The 20888-nt window shown below is 43.8% G+C and overlaps 1 protein-coding gene across 1 annotated transcript in view; it reads right to left on the reverse strand.

Moving 5' to 3' along the window:
• The window catches only part of ACAN (aggrecan), a 60635-nt gene extending 40284 nt beyond the window's left edge, over positions 1 to 20351 (reverse strand). The window contains exons 1-8 of the mRNA XM_032233151.1: positions 20282 to 20351; positions 16595 to 16978; positions 14376 to 14550; positions 11729 to 11856; positions 8324 to 8617; positions 6575 to 7060; positions 2847 to 3021; positions 10 to 137 (exon numbers count right to left, since the gene is read on the reverse strand). Coding sequence (XP_032089042.1) covers positions 10 to 137; positions 2847 to 3021; positions 6575 to 7060; positions 8324 to 8617; positions 11729 to 11856; positions 14376 to 14550; positions 16595 to 16978; positions 20282 to 20351 — 1840 coding nt within the window. The remainder of the gene's footprint in view (positions 1 to 9; positions 138 to 2846; positions 3022 to 6574; positions 7061 to 8323; positions 8618 to 11728; positions 11857 to 14375; positions 14551 to 16594; positions 16979 to 20281) is intronic.
• Between the last annotated feature and the right edge of the window lie 537 nt (positions 20352 to 20888).

Below are 20888 nucleotides of genomic sequence, written 5' to 3' on the forward strand. Positions count from 1 at the left end.
TAAACATACCTTTCAGTCTTTCAATATAACAGTAGACATCAAACTTTTCTGATGCTGGGCGCATACCATACGACCTCACTCCAGGGGAGTTCTCTTTGTCTCCTGAACATTTGCTGCGTGGAATGACAATGGGATACCTGGCCAACAGGGATGAATCTCATCAAAGGTTGCGGAATTTTTCACTAATAGTTGAGAACTGCTTTGGGTGGGCTAAAAGGTAAAGGTTCCCCTTGTACATATGCTAGTCATTCTCAACTCTAGGGGGCGGTGCTCATCTCCATTTCAAAGCTGAAGAGCCAGCGCTATCTGAAGATGTCTCCCTGGTCATTTGGCCGGCATGACTAAATGCCGAAGGTGCACGGAACGCTGTTTGCCTTCCCACCAAAGGTGGTTCCTATTTTTCTACTTGCATTTTCTACGTGCTTTCGAACTGCTAGGTTGGCAGAAGCTGGGACAAGTAACTGGAGCTCACTCTGTTATGGGGCGCCAGGGATTCGAACCGCTGAACTGCTGACCTTTCTGATTGACAAGCTCAGCATCTTAGCCACTGAGCCACCACGTCCCTTTAGGTGGGCTAGGATCATGTAATTGTTTTCAGTGTAAGGATTATACTTACTGTAGCTTTTGGGGAATGTGTTTGGAGCTACATTCCCAAAGTAAATGAGGCTGAAACGATTTTATAAATGTATATTTCATTAACTCAATGAATTTTATGATCACTTCATCATGTACTTAATGGATAAAACATTAAAAGCTGCAGTTGGCTGACAACCTTTGGAAATACTTCCTGGTCCACCCAAAGCTTTCTGTCCTGGGTATCTGGCAAAGTCACAATGGGCAATTTTGAACCAAGTTCCTCAGTTGGCACATTATCACATTCACAATCTCTTTGTTGAACAAAATGACAACGAATGTGACAACATCTTCACATGATTCCAAAATCATTGCGAACCTGCATTGAGATTCAAGTTTATAGATTCTTCCAACCCTATTATTCTGCATTGTTTCTTAGTTTTAAGTTTTGTATTCTTTTATGTGTGCTGTTGTCATTATTACTGATTTCTGTTTTGTTTTATAATATGTCTTTAAACCAGTGGTGAAATTCAATTGTTTTTACTACAGTTCCGTGGGCGTGGCTTGGTGGGCGTGGCAAGGGAAGGATACTGCAAAATCTCCATTCCCACCCCACTCGGGGGCCAGCCAGAGGTGTTATTTGCAGGTTCTCTGAACTACTCATAATTTCCACTACCGGTTCTCCAGAACCTGTCAGTACCTGCTGAATTTCACCCCTGCTTTAAACCAGTTGTGAACCACTTAGAGGCTCCTTGCCATCAAACAGCCTTAGACATTTAGCAAAACGGATAAAAAATAAATAGAAGCAGCCTTCCAAATTTGTGCGGGAGAGAAAATGTACTTTGTAATCAAGAAAAATCAAGAACAATGCATTTCCTTTCAGGTTTGCAAACTACGTCATTGGCAGCCTCTTCACTGCAGTTTGAAGAATTTGAAACTCTCCTGTGAGCTGACAGGTTCGGTGTAAATATTTTTGTGGAGAGAAAGAAATGGGAGGGTTGATAACTCTAAGGTAGACAGAGTTCCATACCAGTGCTTCAAACTGGTATGACTTTAGAAGTATTATGTCTTTGAGGAGTCCTTGGTGCTCTCTGAGCTTGGTTGTTTTCTTGAAGATGAGGCATTAACACCAAGAAACCCTCATTTCAACCCTGAGCTACAAATATTCTCCTTTATTCAGGGATGGGTTCACCCCACCCGTGGCTGACCTTTCTGATCAATAAGCTCAGCTTCTTAGCCACTGAGTCACCCTTTTTGGTTGCTTATATATAACACCATATCATTTAAATGCTGTTTAGTCTTTTGGACAGCGGGCCTGTTTCTGCAAGCTCAACCAATTTAGCTTAAATCCAAGCCATCATCAGGACCTAACAAAAATGGATTAATGTAGCACCAGGTAATGTGTGTTGAAAGTTAGCCAAGTGGACTCTTTGGAAGGACGAATGCGGAGAGTTATATCCATACATCTATGGAGATTCTCAGTCATCCAGGTCATGGTTATCTCAAAGGTGCTTTTACAAGAGGCAACTGGACTTTCTTGCTTTTCCATTCCATTTCCATTTATTGAATTTATAGGCCGCCCAATCCCGGAGGACTCCGGGCGGTTTACAGAAATAAGAAGGATTAAAAAGGATTAAAACAAATAAGACACAACAAATTAAAAGAAACACAACATGCACCTAGTCTAAGCGGGGCTGGACCTCAATCAAGAGGTCAACAGCCCCAGGCCTGCCGGAAAAGCCAGGTTTTGATAGCTTTACGGAAGGCCATGAGAGTGGGTAGGGTCCGGATCTCTGGGGGTAGCTCACTCCATAGGGCCGGAGCGGCAACAGAGAAGGCCCTATTCCGAGGCATCGCCAGCCGGCATTGTCCAGCTGATGGCACCCGGAGAAGGCCCACCCTGTGCGATCTTATCGGTCTTAGGGAGGTATGCGGCAGAAGAAGGTCTCGTAGATATCCGTTTTGCTTCTCATCCAAGAAGCTTCTTCGGCTCAGAAGAAGCTTCTGGGATGAGAAGCAAAACGTCTTCAAAGAAAAACAAGAAAGTCCAGTTGCCTCTTGTAAAAGCATCTTTGGGACAGAATCCTATATATTCCTGCATCTCTATTCTTGGAACTAGGTAGATAATATGGGGATTTTTTCCTTGGCATCCAGAATCTATAGAAATTAGCGGTAATCCTGTTTAATGGGAATCCCCAGAAGCTGATTAAAGTAGACAGGAAAATCCCTCTTTAGGGTACTTTCCTTCCTTCGCCATCAGCCCAGAGCCTTACCTGACTGTCTGGTCGTTCAGCCAGCCAGCATCACACTGCTCGTACCCATCTTCATAGGCAGCCTGTAGTTGTTCTGGAGTAGCAATAACAGCGTGATTGTTTAGGCAAGCTTGCTGAGCTTCAACAAAATTCAGGGAATATCTGTTGGTGGATGGCCGGTAATGAAAAACAACACCTGCAGAGAAATCAGCAGAACACCAGGAGGAAGTAGGTTGAAAAAGAAATAGGACACACGGGTGGTAATTAAGGAAACAAGGTAAAATATTTTGCTGGAAGGTATTCCTGTATTCTGTACAGTTCTTGGCATCTGATTCGTATGACCCAAGCAAGGAGGGTAGCGTCTCTGTGTGGACCAAACACTCAGAAAAAGGTTTGTTTAAAAGGTGTGTTTGGGAGTGTGCAGCAGCTGCCAAAAAAGCCAACACAGTTCTAGGCTGCATAAACAGAGGGATAGAATCAAGATCACGTGAAGTGTTAATACCACTTTATAATGCCTTGGTAAGGCCACACTTGGAATTCTGCATTCTCACGGACTTCACTCCCACTCTGAATCTATAAGCAAACACCCCAAACCTTTCTCTCTGGCCATGCTTTTGAGTGATATTTGTTTGGTTATTGAACAGAATTTATATAGCTGCCCACTCACTCTCAGTGACTCCAAAAAAGAAAAATCCATATATGTGTTTGTGTGTGTGTGTGTGTTCTGTTAAGATATAGCCTATTGTGCCTTAAAATGGCTTCTACCATACTGCCTTAACATGGGTTCTACTGTACAGTGGAGGGCCTGCAATCTGGGCGTCCTCCTGGATATGCGGCTTAGTTTAGAAGAACACCTGATGGCCGTGACCAGGGGGGCCTTTTACCAGGTTTGCCTGGTACGTCAGTTGTGCCCCTTCCTGGATCGGGATGCTCTGTGCACAGTCACTCATGCCCTCCTCCTTTCTCACCTGGACTACTGTAATACTCTCTACATGGGGCTGCCCTTGAAGAGCACCCGGAGGCTTCAACTGCGCGGATTATCATGGAGGCACCTAGGTGCTCCCATGTTGTGCCCCTTTTAGGCAGCCTGCACTGGTTGCCGGTTGTCTTCCGGGTGCGATTCATGGTACTAATTATGAAGCGCTCCATGGCTTAGGCCCAGGGTACCTGCGAGACCACCTACTGCCACCAGTAGCCTCCCACCGTCCAGTGTGATCCCACAGAGTTGGCCTCCTCAGGGTGCCGTCGGCCAGACAGTGTCGGCTAGCGACCCCCAGGGGAGAGCCTTCTCTGTGGGAGCACCTGGAATGAGCTGCCCCCGGAGCTTCGTATAATCCCCGACCTCCGGTCCTTCCGACGCGCCCTAAAAAGTTGGGTTTTCCAGCAAGCCAGCCTGGCCTGAACAAAACAAAATAAATTATTGATCATTGTTAATTTTAATTCGAATTTAAAAAAAAATGTTATTGTCAATTCTAATTGGGTTTGTTTGGGATGTTCTATTTAATTTTTTAAAAACTTTTGTATTATGTGTTTTTTTAATGTTGTACGCCGCCCTGAGTCCTTGGGAGAAGGGCGGCATATAAATCTAATAAACCAAACCAAACCAACCAAACCAGTACTGTGGAGTTGCCATGGTAATGGCTTCACAGTATTCCACAAATGGACTCCCTCTGGTAAGAAGGAAAATCCAACATTAGAAATTGTGGCGATGTTCATGGAAGGAGGGTCGGGATAAATAAATACCTGGGCAGCGCCGGGTTATCAGCTAGTATACAATAAAATCCAAGAAACAATAAAAACAATAACTCCATTCCACCTCCCTGGTGGAAACAATAAATCAGACAATCCCCTTGTTGGACTCTATCCCACTCTGGGTTTCCTAGGCCTGTTGACCAAACCACATCTTCTGGACTTTGCAAAAGTGTGTCAAAATGAGGCCCAATCTAATTTCCATTGGCATAATGGAGAAGACCCTTCTTCTGGGTCCCACTCCCAACAGATGTACCTCATTTGAAGAGGGGACTTGCACATTCCCTGTCTCCCTGCTCTGAAGGGTTAGGTAGATGTGATTGGGGAAAAAAATGTCCTTCTGATAACCTGATTCCAAGCCATGCAGCATAATAATAATATGCTACTAATCACTTCAGTGCTTTTGCTTATTGTTTTTGAATTCTCTATTATTTTTGTCCATTAATCAGCTTGATGCTTCACCTTAGCATATAGGTAGGACAATCTGGAACTGCATTGCCTGTGTTTCGATCTAAGCATAGTACACAAAATCGTCTGTTACAACGTCTTATCTGTCAACAACTTCTTCAGCTTCAAGTGCAATAATACACGGGCAAACAATACATACAAACCCAAGGTAAACCGTTCCAAACTTGATTGCAGAAAATACAACTTCAGCAACAGAGTGGTCAATGCCTGGAATGCTCTACCTGACTCCATGCTTACAACCTCAAACCTTCACAGCTTCAACCTTAAACTCTCTACTGTGGACCTCACCCAATTCCTAAGAGGTCCGTAAAGGGGGCGTGCGTAAGTGCACCAGCGTGCCTACCAGAGGTGGGTTCCTACCAGTTCGCACTTATTCGGTAGAACCGGTTCGTCAAATCTACTGAACCAGTTAGAAGAGGTTCCACCAGTGGACCCGGAAAGCAGGCCACACCTACAGAAGAGGTTTCAAAATTTTTTGAAACCCACCACTCATCCTTGGATATGATTATTCTACATTATCATGCTCCTATTTATAAAACTCAGTGCCTCTGTGAAAGGTAAGGATGACTACTGCGTTTGTGGTGCAATCAGAACATTGCGTGTGTTGAAGTTGTTTTAACGCAAACCAAAGATGCCTTTTAAAAAACAAGTTTACATCATATTCTGATGCGTGCCAGTGCTGTGTGTGAGGTAATTTAAGGTGGTTCTGACAAGTGTCGCCAGCATCTTCATATCTGGTCACATGGGCAGCAAGCCACTCCCACAAAGGAGGCCACACCCACAGAGTAGGTTCAAACAATTTTTGAAACCCACCACTGTTCTATGCACTAAAGTTCATGATAATAATATATAGCCTCACTGGGGCAGTCTAATTAAAATATGCCACTTAAAGGCTGAGCCATAAAAAGGCAACCTATCTAGACAAACCGTTTCTTCCAAGTGAAATTCAGAATCAGTACTGTATTCTGTATCAGTGTTGTAATCCTAGAAGTCCATTGGTTTGGGGGTATTTTTTTTATATATTGCATGCTTCAATGCCAGAGTTTCTGAGCCATCATGACTGGAGGAGGAATTCTGGGAGTTCACAAGTCTTAAAGCTGTCAGGTTTGAAGACCCCTAGTTTTTTTCCCTAAAGGGTTAGGAGTGCAAGGATCTTGTAACTTGACAGCTTTAAGACCTGCATGCTTCAATGCCAGAGTTTCTGAATAGCTACTTGGACCGACCTAAGTACTAATTCATAATTTCATATCCGGTCACATGGGCGGCAAGCCACTCCCATCCGGTCACATGGGTGGCAAGCCACTCCCACAAAGGAGGCCACACCCACAGAGTAGGTTCGAACAATTTTTGAAACCCACCACTGGTGTCTACCGTCCCTGTCCTACTGTCTCCATTTATTTGTACTCATTTCCCTTGTTCATGTCCATGTTTATTCTTATACCTGCTATCTTGTACATGTTTGACAAACTAATAAATACAAACACAAAGGGGAAATATTCATTGAAAAACAGAGGATAGCCTTGGTTGCGTACCTGTGGGAGAAGTGGGTTTCTGAGGGACTTGATCAACAGGAGAAGCCGCTGTCCCTGGCACGATTTGCTCTTCTACTGTAAATGGTGAGGCTGACTCAGATTCAGTTGTCGCAGTAGACCATGAACTATATTCCTCCGATGTTGTTTCTGGGATATCGGTGGGGAAGAGAGTATCCAGGGTTGAGATAGTACCGTTTTCTAAGTCCTCCCAGATCCCAATCTCAGTCCTGTTCTCTGTTTCACCCGTGAAACCTGTTGGAAAGAGATCTGGAGTTTCTGTGATGGCTTCATCCACCTCTAAGGTGGCGGTAGTAAAGTCGATGGGTTCCAAGGTTGCAATGCTTCCTCGGGCTTCTTCTTCGGTAGTGTTGCGTGGAAGCTCCAGCTCAATATCTGTCTGAGTAAATGTCTGGACGGTGAAGCCACTGCCCAACCCTTCGAGAGAGTCCTCTGTAATATTGTCATGGATGACATGAATGCCAACATCTAAAGCACAAAGGAAATACCTGTCAGGTTATTTGTTTGGTAAAGCAAATCACAATAGGGAACACATCCTTTTTAGGGATGTTTCCAGGACTTTTAGCAATAGCAATAGCGCTTAGACTTATATACCGCTTCACAGTATTTTACAGCCCTCTCTAAGTGGTTTACAGAGTCAGCATATTGCTCCCAACAATCTGGGTCCTCATATTACCAACCTGGGAAGGATGGAAGACTGAGTCAACCTTCAGCCATTCAAGATCAAACTGCTGGCAGTGGGCAGAGTTAGCCTGCAATATTGCATTCTAACCATTGCACCACCTTAGTTTTTTTTTTTTTTTGTTTTTTTTACAAATGTAATAATAAGTGATGTAGTAATCATGATTACTCTCTAGTCACATATGTATCATTTTTCCCCCTTTGGTCAAACAAAAATAATAAAACCATTTACATATCTCTTGTACCTCTTCCGAAGGGTTTCAAGAGCCTAAGGCCTCAGATTTGACTCACTTGTAATAGAGAATTAAATTGACTTGGGAAGAAGCATTTACCTGGCGGTAAGCATTATACACATAGCATAGAAAGTTGCATGGGTTTACCTTGTTAACTAGCACTTTAATTCTGATCCCAGATGGGGATCACACATTGCACTAATCCCTGATATGATTTATTCAGCTTTGATTGAGGGCTGTGTGTGATTCCAATCGTTACAGCTTGTAATCATGGTTTATGGCTTAGCATAATCTTCACCGACCATTGTCTCATTTCACAATGTTCAGTTCAAACAAACCATGGCCTACAGCAATGTATATGTTTAGCCACAGTTTCTCTTCTAGAATTATCCTACAAAAGTCAGTGGAACTTGATCTTCCTAGGGTAAATTGGCGAAACACATGCATTTTGAACCGCTTTGATATGGTAATTCTAGCGAAAGTGATGCTGGACACATTTGTTTGAACTGTTTTTTTTTAATGGACAAAATTTGAACTTCTCACAATGAGAGCAGAAAGATGATTCTCTAAATCTCCTAAATGATGCGTGTAGTTTTGTAGATGAAAGAAAAGAAAACTTATAAGGCTGTGTGTTTTGGAAAGACGTTGACACACAAATACATATTTCAGAGGAAGAGAAATGCACATCTGTGTGTGTGTGTTTTTAAAGAAAGTGGGGAGCAGAAGGTAACATGAAATATAGGGGGGGGGAAAACTGCCAAAATGGAGACAGAATGGGAGAAAAAAAGGCTCAATGCCTCTTTCTGTTTCTACTCACCAGTGTAGCAAATGGCATCGTAGCGGGAATGAGGGTAAGGATACCCGGTCTGATTGACGTAAAGATACACCGTACGTACGCCCACCAGGTTGCCACCACAGATGGGACTTGGTTTGTTGATGGGATACCGGACACTGCGGTCTGCCAGCCAGCCAGCACTGCAAACATCCATCCCATCCTTCCAGGCCAGATATAACTCTCCTGTGGTTGCCAAACGTGCCCCGAGACTATGGCATTTCTCTGCTGCTTCTGAAAAGGTGAACTTCTCAGGCGAGGTGGCATAGAAGACTTTGCCTGCAAACACAATGCACAATTATTGCTACTGATGAGCTGCCCAATGGTGCCCTTTCCATCTACTGAGAAGCTTCATTAGACTTTTCTATCCATTATCTGTTGTGGCCTGCCAGTGGCCAGTGGAGCTGGCAGCAGAGTCAGAGAGTGAGGAGGTTGGGGAGGAACATGGGCCAATCCTGGAGGCTGGGAAAGGCTTGGACGAGGGCTCTGTGTCGGAGGAAGAGGTGGGGCCAAGGCCATCTGGCAGTTCTCAGCTGCCTTTGGAGCTAAACAGCAGTGAGGCAGAGGAACAGCTGGAGCCTGTTCCCAATGTGTGCATACACAGAACTGCCAGAAGAAAAAAACACCTAAGAAATCAGGGTCAACTTGGGAGTAAAGCCACAGGTGGACGGTGAATGGCCCCTCCCATAGGAAATAAAAGAGGAGCAAAAGGGTTTTGCAGGAAACAATTCATTCATTTATTCGTTTCAGGAGTGTGAAGATTTGTCCATGAATCCCAGAGACTCTGTGCCAAGTCTTTCCTTGCACAGCACTGCATTTGTAAAATATTTACATGGCAGCTTTCCAAGCTAGATGAGGTCTGTGGTCATAACGTCACCTTTGAAAGACTGTTAACCAGGCCTTTGCTGAATGTGAATGAGAGGAATTCACATTCGTTTAATAAAAGGGATTTTTGTCAGGACCAGGAATCTGCCTTGTGATTTGAGGAAGCCTAGGTCAGAACATTATCTTTGCTTATATGCAGGGACCGAAGAGTCCAGAAGGAAAACCGGTTGGAGGGGGAAATGGATTAGAAAACACGTTTCTGAGAATGGACCTAATAGAAATTGGAACTCTTGGGGTGTGATGCTAGTTCCCCTCCTCATGGTATACCCTGGATAGCAAGGAAGTGTGAACCAAATTACTAGCAACCATTGGGAGTCGTACTAATTGGAAATTAACGACAGTTGGCAGGATGACATCTTTGTAGAACATCTGGCTCTCTAAATACATGGCAATGGGTAAACAAAATGGGCCTTGTCAATCCCAAACAACAACAAAGGAGCTTACAGCAACCCAATGTCTGATTTTTTCAACATAGACCATCCTGCCCTTGAATGGCTGGATGGACTGGACATTAGCATTGGAACTACTATCCTGTTTCCTCCAAAATAAGACCTCCCTGGATAATAAACCCAATTGGGCTTTTGTATGCATGCGCTAAAATAATCCCTCCCAAAAAAATGATCCTTCCCCTAAAATATTTAAACGCATGCACAGCTAGTCCCTGCCATTTAGCTGGGGGGGAGCATGCCCCACACACCCCACTTGTACCTGCCATCCACACGGAATGGCTTCATAGAGGTCACTCCCACAAACCTTAGCTACAGTGCCCCTTCTCTTAGTGGCGGCGGCAGAAAGAGTGGGAGCCCAGTGACATTAGGGCTGGCAAGAATGCGCCAGAAACAGAACTTCATGGATCAGCTGGTCTGTAGGCCACAGGCCGAGCTTAAGGGGTCTCCTGCACCTCAAAAATAATAAGACCTGACCGAAATAAGGCCAAGTTCTTATTTCAGGGGTCAAAAGAAAATAAGACCCTGTCTTATTTTCGGGGAAACACAGTGTAAGTCCATGTATTTGTCATATGCTAAATAAATAAATAAATTGGAACTCTTGATTTCTGAAGAACTGGACCTTGGAAAAATTACAGCTCCTATCATCTTAAGGCAACCCCACCCATTTTTGTCAGTCAGGGCCACAATGAAAAATGTGGATAACGATTGAGGTTGTTCCCTGTTGGATCCATTTGAAAAGAATAACAGGTGTCCCCTGTCATTTTCTCTTAAGATTTTCCCTCCTCAGCTTGTTCCTTCTTTCACTTATAATACATTTTCATTAACTACTCAGATGCTACATCGTAGAAGAGAATTATGTCTCCCTGGGAATAGTCTGAAAATTGCTCCCTCCTCCCCAAGTGTGCTACCTGCAAATTCAACCTATTTCATTCAATCCTAAAGATAAATCCAGAATATTAAACTATAAAGCCCATCAGCCACCCCCTACAATTTTGACCAATTTTTCTCTCAGCATAATATATCTCCATGGGTTGCTGAGAGGATTAAATTGAGAAGCAGAGTACCAAATCTGCTATTTTCAGATTCTTGAGTACAGGGTTTTAAAAAGTAAGAAAATAAGAGTTTTGATAAATCTAGAAAATGTTCTGAATAGCGTTGGTGTTGATGGTACAGTTATTATAGTACAGATTTACTTGTAATAACTAGTTGATATCAACAGACCTCAAACACTTATTAAAGAATATTTACTTTCACGTTAGAGGTAGCTCATTTTCCAAAATAATTTTGGAATTCAGAAAAGGGAGGTCAGTTCCTTCAAAAAACTCGCTGTTCTCCCCCACCCAAAGAATAGAATAACAGACTTGGAAGGGACCTTGGAGGTCTTCTAATCCTGCTCAGGCAGGAAACCCTATGGCATTTTGGACAAATGGCTGTCTAACATCTTCTTGAAAAACTCCAGAATTGGAGCACCCACAACTTCTGGAGGTAAACCATATCGCCCTTTGGAGAAGTCATCCAGAAATTAGGTTTTGATATCATTATTATCTAGATAAGATGTGACTCTAGTTTCGAATTCAATAAATTCTGTGGAACTCTTGATTCTAGGGAGCTCTTGAATAGCTACCTGTGGATGGATAAGGGGAATGGACAAAGAAGAACAAGACAAATCTTTGCTTTGTTGGTGGATCAAACTGGTTGATCTTAACAGCTGCTCTGCAACTGCTTCAAGTGGTCCTCACATTGATTGACCATCAACATTTCCTCTTCTGCTGTTGCCTTTAATTGTGCTGATTAAAATATCCACAGTACCCTTCCTGAATATTGTGGATATTCCCAATATTTTAGATGACAAGAACTCCCATTTAATAATCGTTGTACAAGTTGGGTTGAGAAAGGCACACAACCCTAAAAAGCATCTAAAAGTACATCCAATCAATGTGTTTATTTTGCTGCTCAAATCATTGAGCAATGTTTTAAACCCTGCAGAAGCTATCATTAAGGCCTTCTAGCTGAAGAATAGAACATCAGTGTGCTGAGTATAAAAAGAAACCATTACCTTCCATTTCCTGTGCATAACAATAGACATCATAGGTCTCATCTGTATCTCGAACACCATATGTTCTCACTCCAGGAAAGTCATCCTTGTCACCATAACAACCTTCCCGAGGGTGGTGCATTGGGTATCTAGTTTAATAAAAGAGTTAGGGAGAGGAAAATTTATTTTCACAGGGAGAGGACAGAGAAATGAAATAGTATATTCCGAGATATAAATAATTTCCAGAAAAATTAAAAAAAATGATTGAGACTGAAGGAGCATTTGGAATGATAGCATTAATTAATGGGTATGCCTAGTTCAAAGGTCAGCAACCCATGGCTCTACAGCCACATGTGGCTCTTTCATCCCTCTGCTGCAGCTCCCTGTCTCCAATCAGCTCCACAATTGATACGGCTTTTGGTTAGGTCAGGTAGAGGAAAAAGGGTGCCGTGCTAGGAGGAGACTCTATGGTGGAGGAACTGGACTTTCGGTCGGCTCCAGAATTGAACAGGGGGCTTCCAGTTAGGATCTTTGTGACTCTTTGAATGTTTAAGGTTGCCAGCCCCTGGTTTAGTTTAAAGAAAATAAGGACTAGGGTGTGACATGATAGCAGTGTTCCAATATCTCAGGGGCTGCCAGAAAGAAGAGGGAGTCAAGCTATTCTTCTACCTCAGGGTAGAACAAGAAGCAATGGGTGGAAACTAAGCAAGGAGAGAAGCAACTTAGAACCAAGGAGAAATTTCCTGGCAGTTAGAACAATTAATCAGTGGAACAACTTGCCTCCAGAAGTTGTGAATCCTCCAACACTGGAAGTTTTTAAGAAGATGTTGGATAACCATTTGTCTGAAGTAGAGTAGGGTTTCCTGCCTAAGCAGGAGGTTGGACTAGAAGACCTCCAAGGTCCCTTCCAACTCTGTTATTCTATTTTATTCTATTCATTCCATTCTAATTGGAAAACTAACATGAAGACCCTCCACTTTTTGGACAAATGAGTTCCACAGCTCAGTTTTTTGGCTTCTTTTGTTTTCAAGTTTCATTTTCTTTCTTTAAATTGTCCATCCCGTAATTTTTTGCTCATAAAAGTAAGAAATTTCTCCCTCAGGGAAACTCCTGTTCCAAGCTCTGATAGCAACGTTTCTGTCTTTTTTTTAAAAAAAAACATGGAATTACAAGCTGTGATTGTTTTCTGTGCCTCTTCAGAGAAACAGAAAGAATTGGGATTATGACTCAGAGGGACAATTTCACAAATGGGGGATATTTTCACTGCCAGGTGCTGTATGTAGCATGTCAAGGCGCCTAGGGCCATGATGATTGAGTCATATTTGTAGGATCAGATTTTTTAAAATTTATTTGAGAGAGAGAGAGAGACTTTTAGTTTTCAGTTGCCATGATGTAAAAAAGATGTTGAGACTCTAGAAAGAATGCAGAGAAGAGCAACAAAGATGATTAGGGAACTGGAGGCTAAAATAGTTGCTGGAATTGGGTATATCTTATTTAATGAAAAAAAGGAATAGGGGTGACATGATAGCAGGGTTCCAACATCTCAGGGGTTGACACAAAGAAGAGGGAGTCAAGCTATTCTCCAAAGCACCTGAGGGTAGGACAAGAAGCAATGGGTGGAAACTAATCAAGGAGAAAAGCAACCTAGAACTTTCCTGACAGAACAATTAATCAGTGGAACAACTTGCCTCCAGAAGTTGTGAATGCTCCAACACTAGAAGTTTTTAAGAAGATGTCGGATGACCACTTGTCTGAAATGGGATAGGGTTTCCTGCCTAGGCAGGGGGTTGGACTAGAAGACCTTCAGATTTCCTTCCAACTTGGTTATTTTGTTCTGTTCAGTTGTTTTGGGTTTCCCCCCCAACTTGGTTAAGCCTCTTCTAGGGCTTTTACTGTAGCTCAATGTACCTTATCTTTAACTGATAGGAAACCATGACAACTGGATTCTGGAGGTGTAAATCTCAGGGATGAGGCCTTGAGTTGCCCATCTCTGCCTTGCAGCAGAGTTATACAAAACCTAACCTTCTGGAAGTCACTTAGCTACTACTCACAGCAAGCAGACCAATCTGTGAGGGATGGTGGGAGAAGTAGTTCACTGACACTTGCAATTTTTATTTTTCTTTCCTGAATTTCTACTAATACTATCCAGGCCAGCAGAATTGTGTGGAGAGAGAAACCCGATTCTTCACCTGTTATAAAACCTTCAGTTCTCATCAAATGGACAGGAGGGAGTTAGTCAAGTCATATAATTTCCTACCCCTTCTCTACAGCAGCACTTGATATTTCAACATTATTAATCCCTGTGTTTGCATATACTGTATCCCTACTTCTCCATACTGACCACCCTGGCTGGGGAAGATGGAAATGTATTCTAGTTTACCCAGATGGTGTACGAGAAGGGCAGGAAGAGCCAGGTGGTGGAGTCAAGAATGGAATCAGCCTAGAGTCATTACATTCCCACAAATGGTCGAAATCCAACCCCTCTTGAATTCCACTGACTCTGTCTAGTGTCAATTTAGTGATGACTGTTTGTTGACTAGATTCTTGTGTATCGACATGAGCCATACATCATCTTAACTGGAAATTAATGTGTGGTCCCAATTCTTCATGCCTGATGGATGTGTTGTGAGAAATGGAATACAACGCCCCCCCCCCCGCTATTGCTTACCTGACAGTTTGATCAGACAACCAGCCAGCATCGCATTGGTCAAAGCCATCATCATAGGCAGCCTGGAGCTGCTCAGGAGTTGCAATGACTGCGCTGTTCTGGATGCATGCCTGCTTTGCCTTCTCAAAGTTCAACGTGTAGCGAGTAGAGATGGCTCTGTAATGGAACACGATCCCTGGAAAACACATTGGTTTAGTTCACACCACAGGCTTCACTTGGCTGCTGAACTTATCCACTTTCTGGATTGCTGCAATATTTTGATGCCCAGCTTAATGAAACGGTTGAGTATCTACAAGATGCTACTCCCCCCCACCAAAGAAGCCAAACTTTGTATGATGTGTGCTTGTAGTTTGAGCCATTCCTATCCACAGAGGTCAATGACAAAATGTAAAACCATTTTTGAATAAAAATGGGTCAATGCCATCTTCCTATGAGAAAAATGGGCCCTGCCATCTTCCTATGAGAAAAATGTGATCTTCATTTCCACATCAAGTTTGACATTTAACACCCCACAAAAAAAAAAAAGGATGAATATTTCTGGCTTCGCTCAATGACATCATTTCACCCAAAGAGCATGGTGACCTCCGAAGTCAAAGGAAATGAAACACACTGAAATTTCATGCCATTTATACTGAAAGCAATCACTTTCTCCTTTGTCTGTGCCTATGGTGTCGTTATGCTAATCCCTTTTGGACTCATCAATATCAATATAATATGTAGTAGCAGAGAGGGTGGAGTTTGCCAAAACAGACTATTCCCAGATAGAGACCCAGATCAAGGGAATGTGCAATCCCAAGATGGACGCGGGAGGGGAAAGAACTTCAGGGTAATTACACTCTAGAATCTTTCAGGTTGTTTCTAGTAGCTTAGAAGGTTATACTTAAATTTGATGTCAGGGCCAAGGCAAGAGATGAGAGAGTCAGATCCAATTGAATCCAATCCTTACACCCAATAGACAGAATCTTGCCAAACAAAAGGTATAACCTTCTAACCTTCATCATAAACAGTACATTAGTAATGCTTTTAGATTTATGTTTGCTTCTTTGACACATACAAACGAATACATGTTCAGTGTAAACAGACTCAATGCAGAGATCTAAGAAATTGATCATACTTAGATCTCTGTATAACTCATTGTTCTGTGTACTATCTCATTCCCACCCATCCATTCAGGCTTCTTAGCAGAATATTTTATCATGCTGGATCAGAGAATATTGTACGTTTTTTCCTGAAGCTCATCTGTAGTCCTTTTATTATCACTAAAGCACAACACATAACTATTGCCAACTTTTACACGTTCACCCAGAGCAATCTAAATGACACTAGTTCATATTTTCTGACATACAATTTAGCCTTCTGATTCATAATTAAACATATACTTTCATCAAAATAAATGAGGACCAGTAAGAATAAAAATAGAGGTACCAATAAAGAAGAATATTTGTAGCCCAGGGATGAAATGAGAGGTCCTTGGTGCTCTCTGAGCTTGGTTGTTTTCTTGCAAATGTTTCATTACCCAAACAAGATAACCAAGCTCAGAGATCATCAAGGACCCTTCATAAAAATGGAAGAGAAAATTGTAGCAAACGTCCCAATCAAAACTTGGCTCCAAAGCAGTAAAGAAGATTTTCTTTTTCACTGTTGTGGTCCACCAGCGGCCAACAGAGCTGGCAGCAGATTTGGACAGTGAGGAGGTTGGGGAAGAACATGGGCCAATCCTAGAGTCTGGGGAAGGCTCTGACGAGGGCTCTGTGTCAGGGGCAGAGATGGGGCCAGGACCATCCAACAGTTATCAGCTGCCTTTGGAGTCAGACATCAGTGAGGTAGATGAACATCTGGAACCTGTTCCCAGTGTGCGCATGCGCAGAGTTGCCAGACGAAGGGAACAACTAAAGAACAGGGGTCGATTTGAGAGTAAGGCCACAGGTAGATGGTGAATGGCCCCTCCCAGAGTAAATAAAAGAGGAGCGAAAGACGAGTGGAGTTTGCAGGAGATAATTAGTTCATTCCTGCATTCTTGAGAAGTATTGCAGAGTCTAAAAGATATCAGCCTGGCCACTCTCCAAGCCTGATAATGGCCGGTAATTGTGAACTATCTTGAAAGACTGTGGGCCGGGACTTTGCTGGAGAGGAATTCACTGTAAATTAAATAAAAGGGGATTATCGGGATGAGGACTCGGCTTCGTGTTGCTGGGGAAAGCCTAGGTCAGAACACTCACCTTTAACTTTCACCTCCACAGTGTCCTGGCTATCCTCAATACCATGAATGACTTCACAGCGGTAGATCCCAGTGTCATTGGATCGGAGTGTCTTGATTTCCAGAGTAGCATCAGTTGGTATGGAAGGATAATTGGGTAGAGAGATAGACTCCTTGTAGGCACTATTGATCCGGACCTGCCCGTCCATGGCCACTAGAAGGCTAACTTCTTTGCCTTCTGATAGTTTGCTCCATTTGATCCTTGGGGACACTGGTGGGGTGTTGGGAGCTGTGGTGACCGGCCCCAAAGTGTCGATAAAGTAGCAGGGAATGGTCAAAGTTCTTCCCAGGGAAACCCGCAGAGGAGCACTTAAAGGTATGCTCACACTGAGTGTGCCACTGTGATCTACTAACCCCCAAAAGAAAAGGAGAAAAGAAGAGTGAAATATCAGTACAGCAGAATCACCCTTGTTCATTAAACAGGCAGAATCATTTCCACACCAGGCCCCATGGAAGAACTGCCTGTGTCCTTTTATTGGCAAACATGGCCAGCCCTTAGACACAACTCTAAATGTTGGCGGTATGGTCCCCCCCCCCCCCCGGTGCAATTCAATCTTTAATATTACAATTGCCAGGCATTTCTCTATATATAAACATTGCATTTAATTTGTTCATGTAAGGAATACAATAACATTTACAAATACAACTTTTGCAAACTAAGGCAAAATACTTCCTTGAACACTATAAGTATCCGTGTTCGCCAGACTGAGGCCAAAATGACGTAATGTATGTTGCAATATTAAACAGAAGATCACAACAAACATTTTGTCACTCCCCCTCCCGCCCCAAACACCTAGGCCAGTGATGGCGAAACTTTTGTGGCTCGAGTGCCAAAAGCGGGGGGCGCGGAGGGGCGTGTCATGCGTGGGTGTGCCACACCCATAATGCTATGCACACGACCCCAGCGTGCATGTGCACACGACCAGCACTCCCCTCCATTTTTAGTGTGCTTTTTTCACCCTTCCCAGGCTCCAGAGGCTTTATAGGACCCTGGGGAGGGCGAAACCAGCCTTCCCTGCCCCACCCCTGGAGGCCCTCCGGAGGCTTCAGGAGCTTCCCTGAAGCCTCCGGAGCACAAAAAAACTGGCCTTATGGGCAAACTGGAAGTTCAGGAATGGACTTCCGGTTTGCTCATAGGGGCGGTTTTAGCCCTCCGGAGCCTTCAAGGGCCTTCAGAAGGCTTCCCTGAAGGCTCCATAGGGCAAAAAAACGACCCTACGAGCAAACCGGAACTCTGGAGGGAAAAAATCAACCCTACAAGCAAACCGAAACTTCTGGCTTGTGCGTAGGGCCATTTTTCATCCTCCAGAGCCTTCAGGGGCCTTCCAGAGGCTTCCCTGAAGGCTCCGGAGAGCAAAAAACAACTCTATGAGGAACCCAGAAGTGACTTCTGGTTTGCTCGTAGGGTTATCTTTTGCCCTCTGTAGCCTTTAAGGAAGCCTCTTGAAGGCTTCGGGGGGCTCCTACCCATGAAGAAGCAAGTCTGCAACTTAAAGATCCTCTTGGACTTCTTCTCAAAGAGAAGGTGAAGACTGTGGCCATGGAGGCTTGGCTTGGCTTTGGTTGGTACACTAGCAAAGGCCCTACCTGGGGTGAAAGAACTTCACTAAAATGGCTCATGCCTTTCCCATTAGCCGACTAGCCTTCTCTTGCATGTTGTACTTGGGATTGTTTAAAGACCTACTTGGAAGCTGCAGAGGGTCCAGATTGCAGCAGCCTTTGTATTCCCTAATTGATGTCATTGGGAGCACATGATGTATGTGCTACAACTCCTACGCAAGTTGCCAATAAGCTTCTCTAAGTTCAATTTAAAGTACTGGTTTCAATCAATAGAACCCTCTATGGCTTGGCACTTGGTGGCTTCCAAGACGGCTTTCTCCAGTTAGAATCAGCTGGAGCAGCAGAACTATTCCAGAAGAAGCAGCTTGTGGTGCTTCCAGGAGGTGAAAAGAATTGTGGTTCCTCAATTCTGGGAAGTCTCTTCTTTGTGGCAGTGCTGCCGCTTTGGAATGGCCTCCTGGTTGACATTAGTTTGGCACTCTCTCTCTCTCTCTCCCTCCCTCCCTCCCTCCCTCCCTCCCTCCCTCCCTCCCTCTCTCTCTAACGGCCTTCTGCAAAAAAACTTAAAACAGAGCTCTTTTGTAGAGCATTTGGGGACTGAGCCCATTTATTGTTACTTTGGCTGTTGTTTCTCTACAATATTTTAGCCTTCTTCTTCAGTTTCTACCATGTGTGCATCTGTAAAATGCCGAGTGTTCTTTAGACAAGGCCAGAAGAGATGAGTCTTCTGGATGTACAATAATAGCTAAACCACGACTTGCATAAACTCAACCACTATGCTTACTGTGTTTCACCGAAAATAAGACAGGGTCTTATTTTCTTTTGACCCCTGAAATAAGCACTTGGGCTTATTTCTGGGAGGTCTTATTATTTTTGAGGCACAGGAGGTGGCGAGGGTGGTCACCTCATGGCTGCTGCTGCTGTGTTGCAATATTTTGGGGAGGTCTTATTTTCAGGGGAGGTCTTATTTTAGCGCATGCACTCAAAAGCTCGCTTGGGCTTATTATCCCAGGAGGTATTATTTTCAGGGAAACAGGGTAATAGTATAGGACAGTGTTTCTCAACCTTGGAGACTTCAAGTCCTGTGGACTTCAAGTCTCCAAGGTTGAGAAACACTGGTATAGGATGATGGCGATTGCAGCTGCCATCATGTGGGAGGTCATGTGACATTCCTTCTTGCTTTAGAAGCTGTTCGATATCAGAAGGTGAAAACTCTGACAAATTAGAATGTAGAACTGGGATGTCAAACTCAAGACCCACAAACCACATCAGGTCCATGGGATGCTTAGATCTGGCCTGCCCAGCTGCCCTGGAAACAGTGAAGGACCGGCCCACAGCAGGAGTGAAATTCAGCAGGTTATGAAAGGTTCTGAAGAGCCGGTAGCTGAAATTTTGAGTATTTTGGAGAACCAGCAAATACCACCTCTGGCTGGCCCCAGAGTGGGGTGGGAATGGAGATTTTGCAATAACTTTCCCCTAAAGTGGGGTAGGAATTGAGATTTTACAGTATCCTTCCCCTGCCATGTCCACGAAGCCACGCCTACAGAACCAGTAGTAAAACAATTTGAATTTCACCACTGGCCCATGGTGCCTCTGCCAGCGAAAATGGAGCTTGACACGGCCACATTTTCAGCTGTGACAGCATCCTGCAACCCTCCGCCAATAAAAACGGAGCCCAGGGAGGTTGCATGTGCCCCCCCCCGCTCCATTTTCACTGGCAGAGGGCTGCAGGAGGCCGGCGTGGCCAAACCAGAGCACGGGTGGGCCACACGCTGCCTCCATAGGCTCTGTTTTTGCTGGCAGAGGGCTGCAGGAGGCCATAATGGCTGAAAACAGAGCCTCAATGAGTGATGTTGAGCTGGCCATGGCCACCCTGGCCACACTCACCCCAGGCCTGCCCACCCCAATGGGCTCACAACCTTGATGCAGCCCTCAATGAAATCAAGTTTGACACTCCTGATGTAGAAAAAGGAGCAGTACTTTTACAAACTGCAAGGGCATTGTCCATTACTTCCCAGAAAAGGCACCGAATTGCTTCTGTTTTGTTTTACATTTCATAGTAAATGTTAGTAAATGTTATGCGACATACCTAAAATTTCCACAGAGGTGGCTGCAGCGATGACAGGCAAACATACAAACGCTAGTAGTAAAGTGGTCATGTTTTTCCTGAAATACAAACAGAGGATAGTGAATTAATATTTTTGGTAGGCTGAACAAAACAATAACCAAGGACTGTATAGCAGCCCATATCAAGCACACAGACAGAGAGCAATGGTTTATTACAATGGCACATTTAGGATTTCACCTCCTCTAGCTGGCAAGGAAGAAAAATACTCCGCATTTCAATATTTGGGATGCTCTGCCTATTCCAGTCAATACGGAATTTAAATGAAGACGTGACAATGCTCAGCCTTCCAGATGTTGATGAGTTAGAATTTCCACATCCCTTACCATTGTTCAGACCAGCTGGAGTTGCTCAAAATTGGTGTTTAGTCACAGCTGGAAACTGGACATTGTCACCTCCTAATTAGCAGCTGCTAAGGTTTATTAAATCACAGTTTTCTGATGCATCTGAACAAGGAAATTGGCTTACACATGGTGCAAACTATACTTGCAGCAATTCTTCAGTGAATTGAAATGGCACTATAAAAACCAAGTACACCGAAATGCAGGAGCTCAGCTGGCTTCATATCCAG

This window comes from Thamnophis elegans, chromosome 16 (genome assembly GCF_009769535.1).
Source record: "Thamnophis elegans isolate rThaEle1 chromosome 16, rThaEle1.pri, whole genome shotgun sequence".
In the NCBI taxonomy this organism is placed as follows: domain Eukaryota; kingdom Metazoa; phylum Chordata; class Lepidosauria; order Squamata; family Colubridae; genus Thamnophis; species Thamnophis elegans.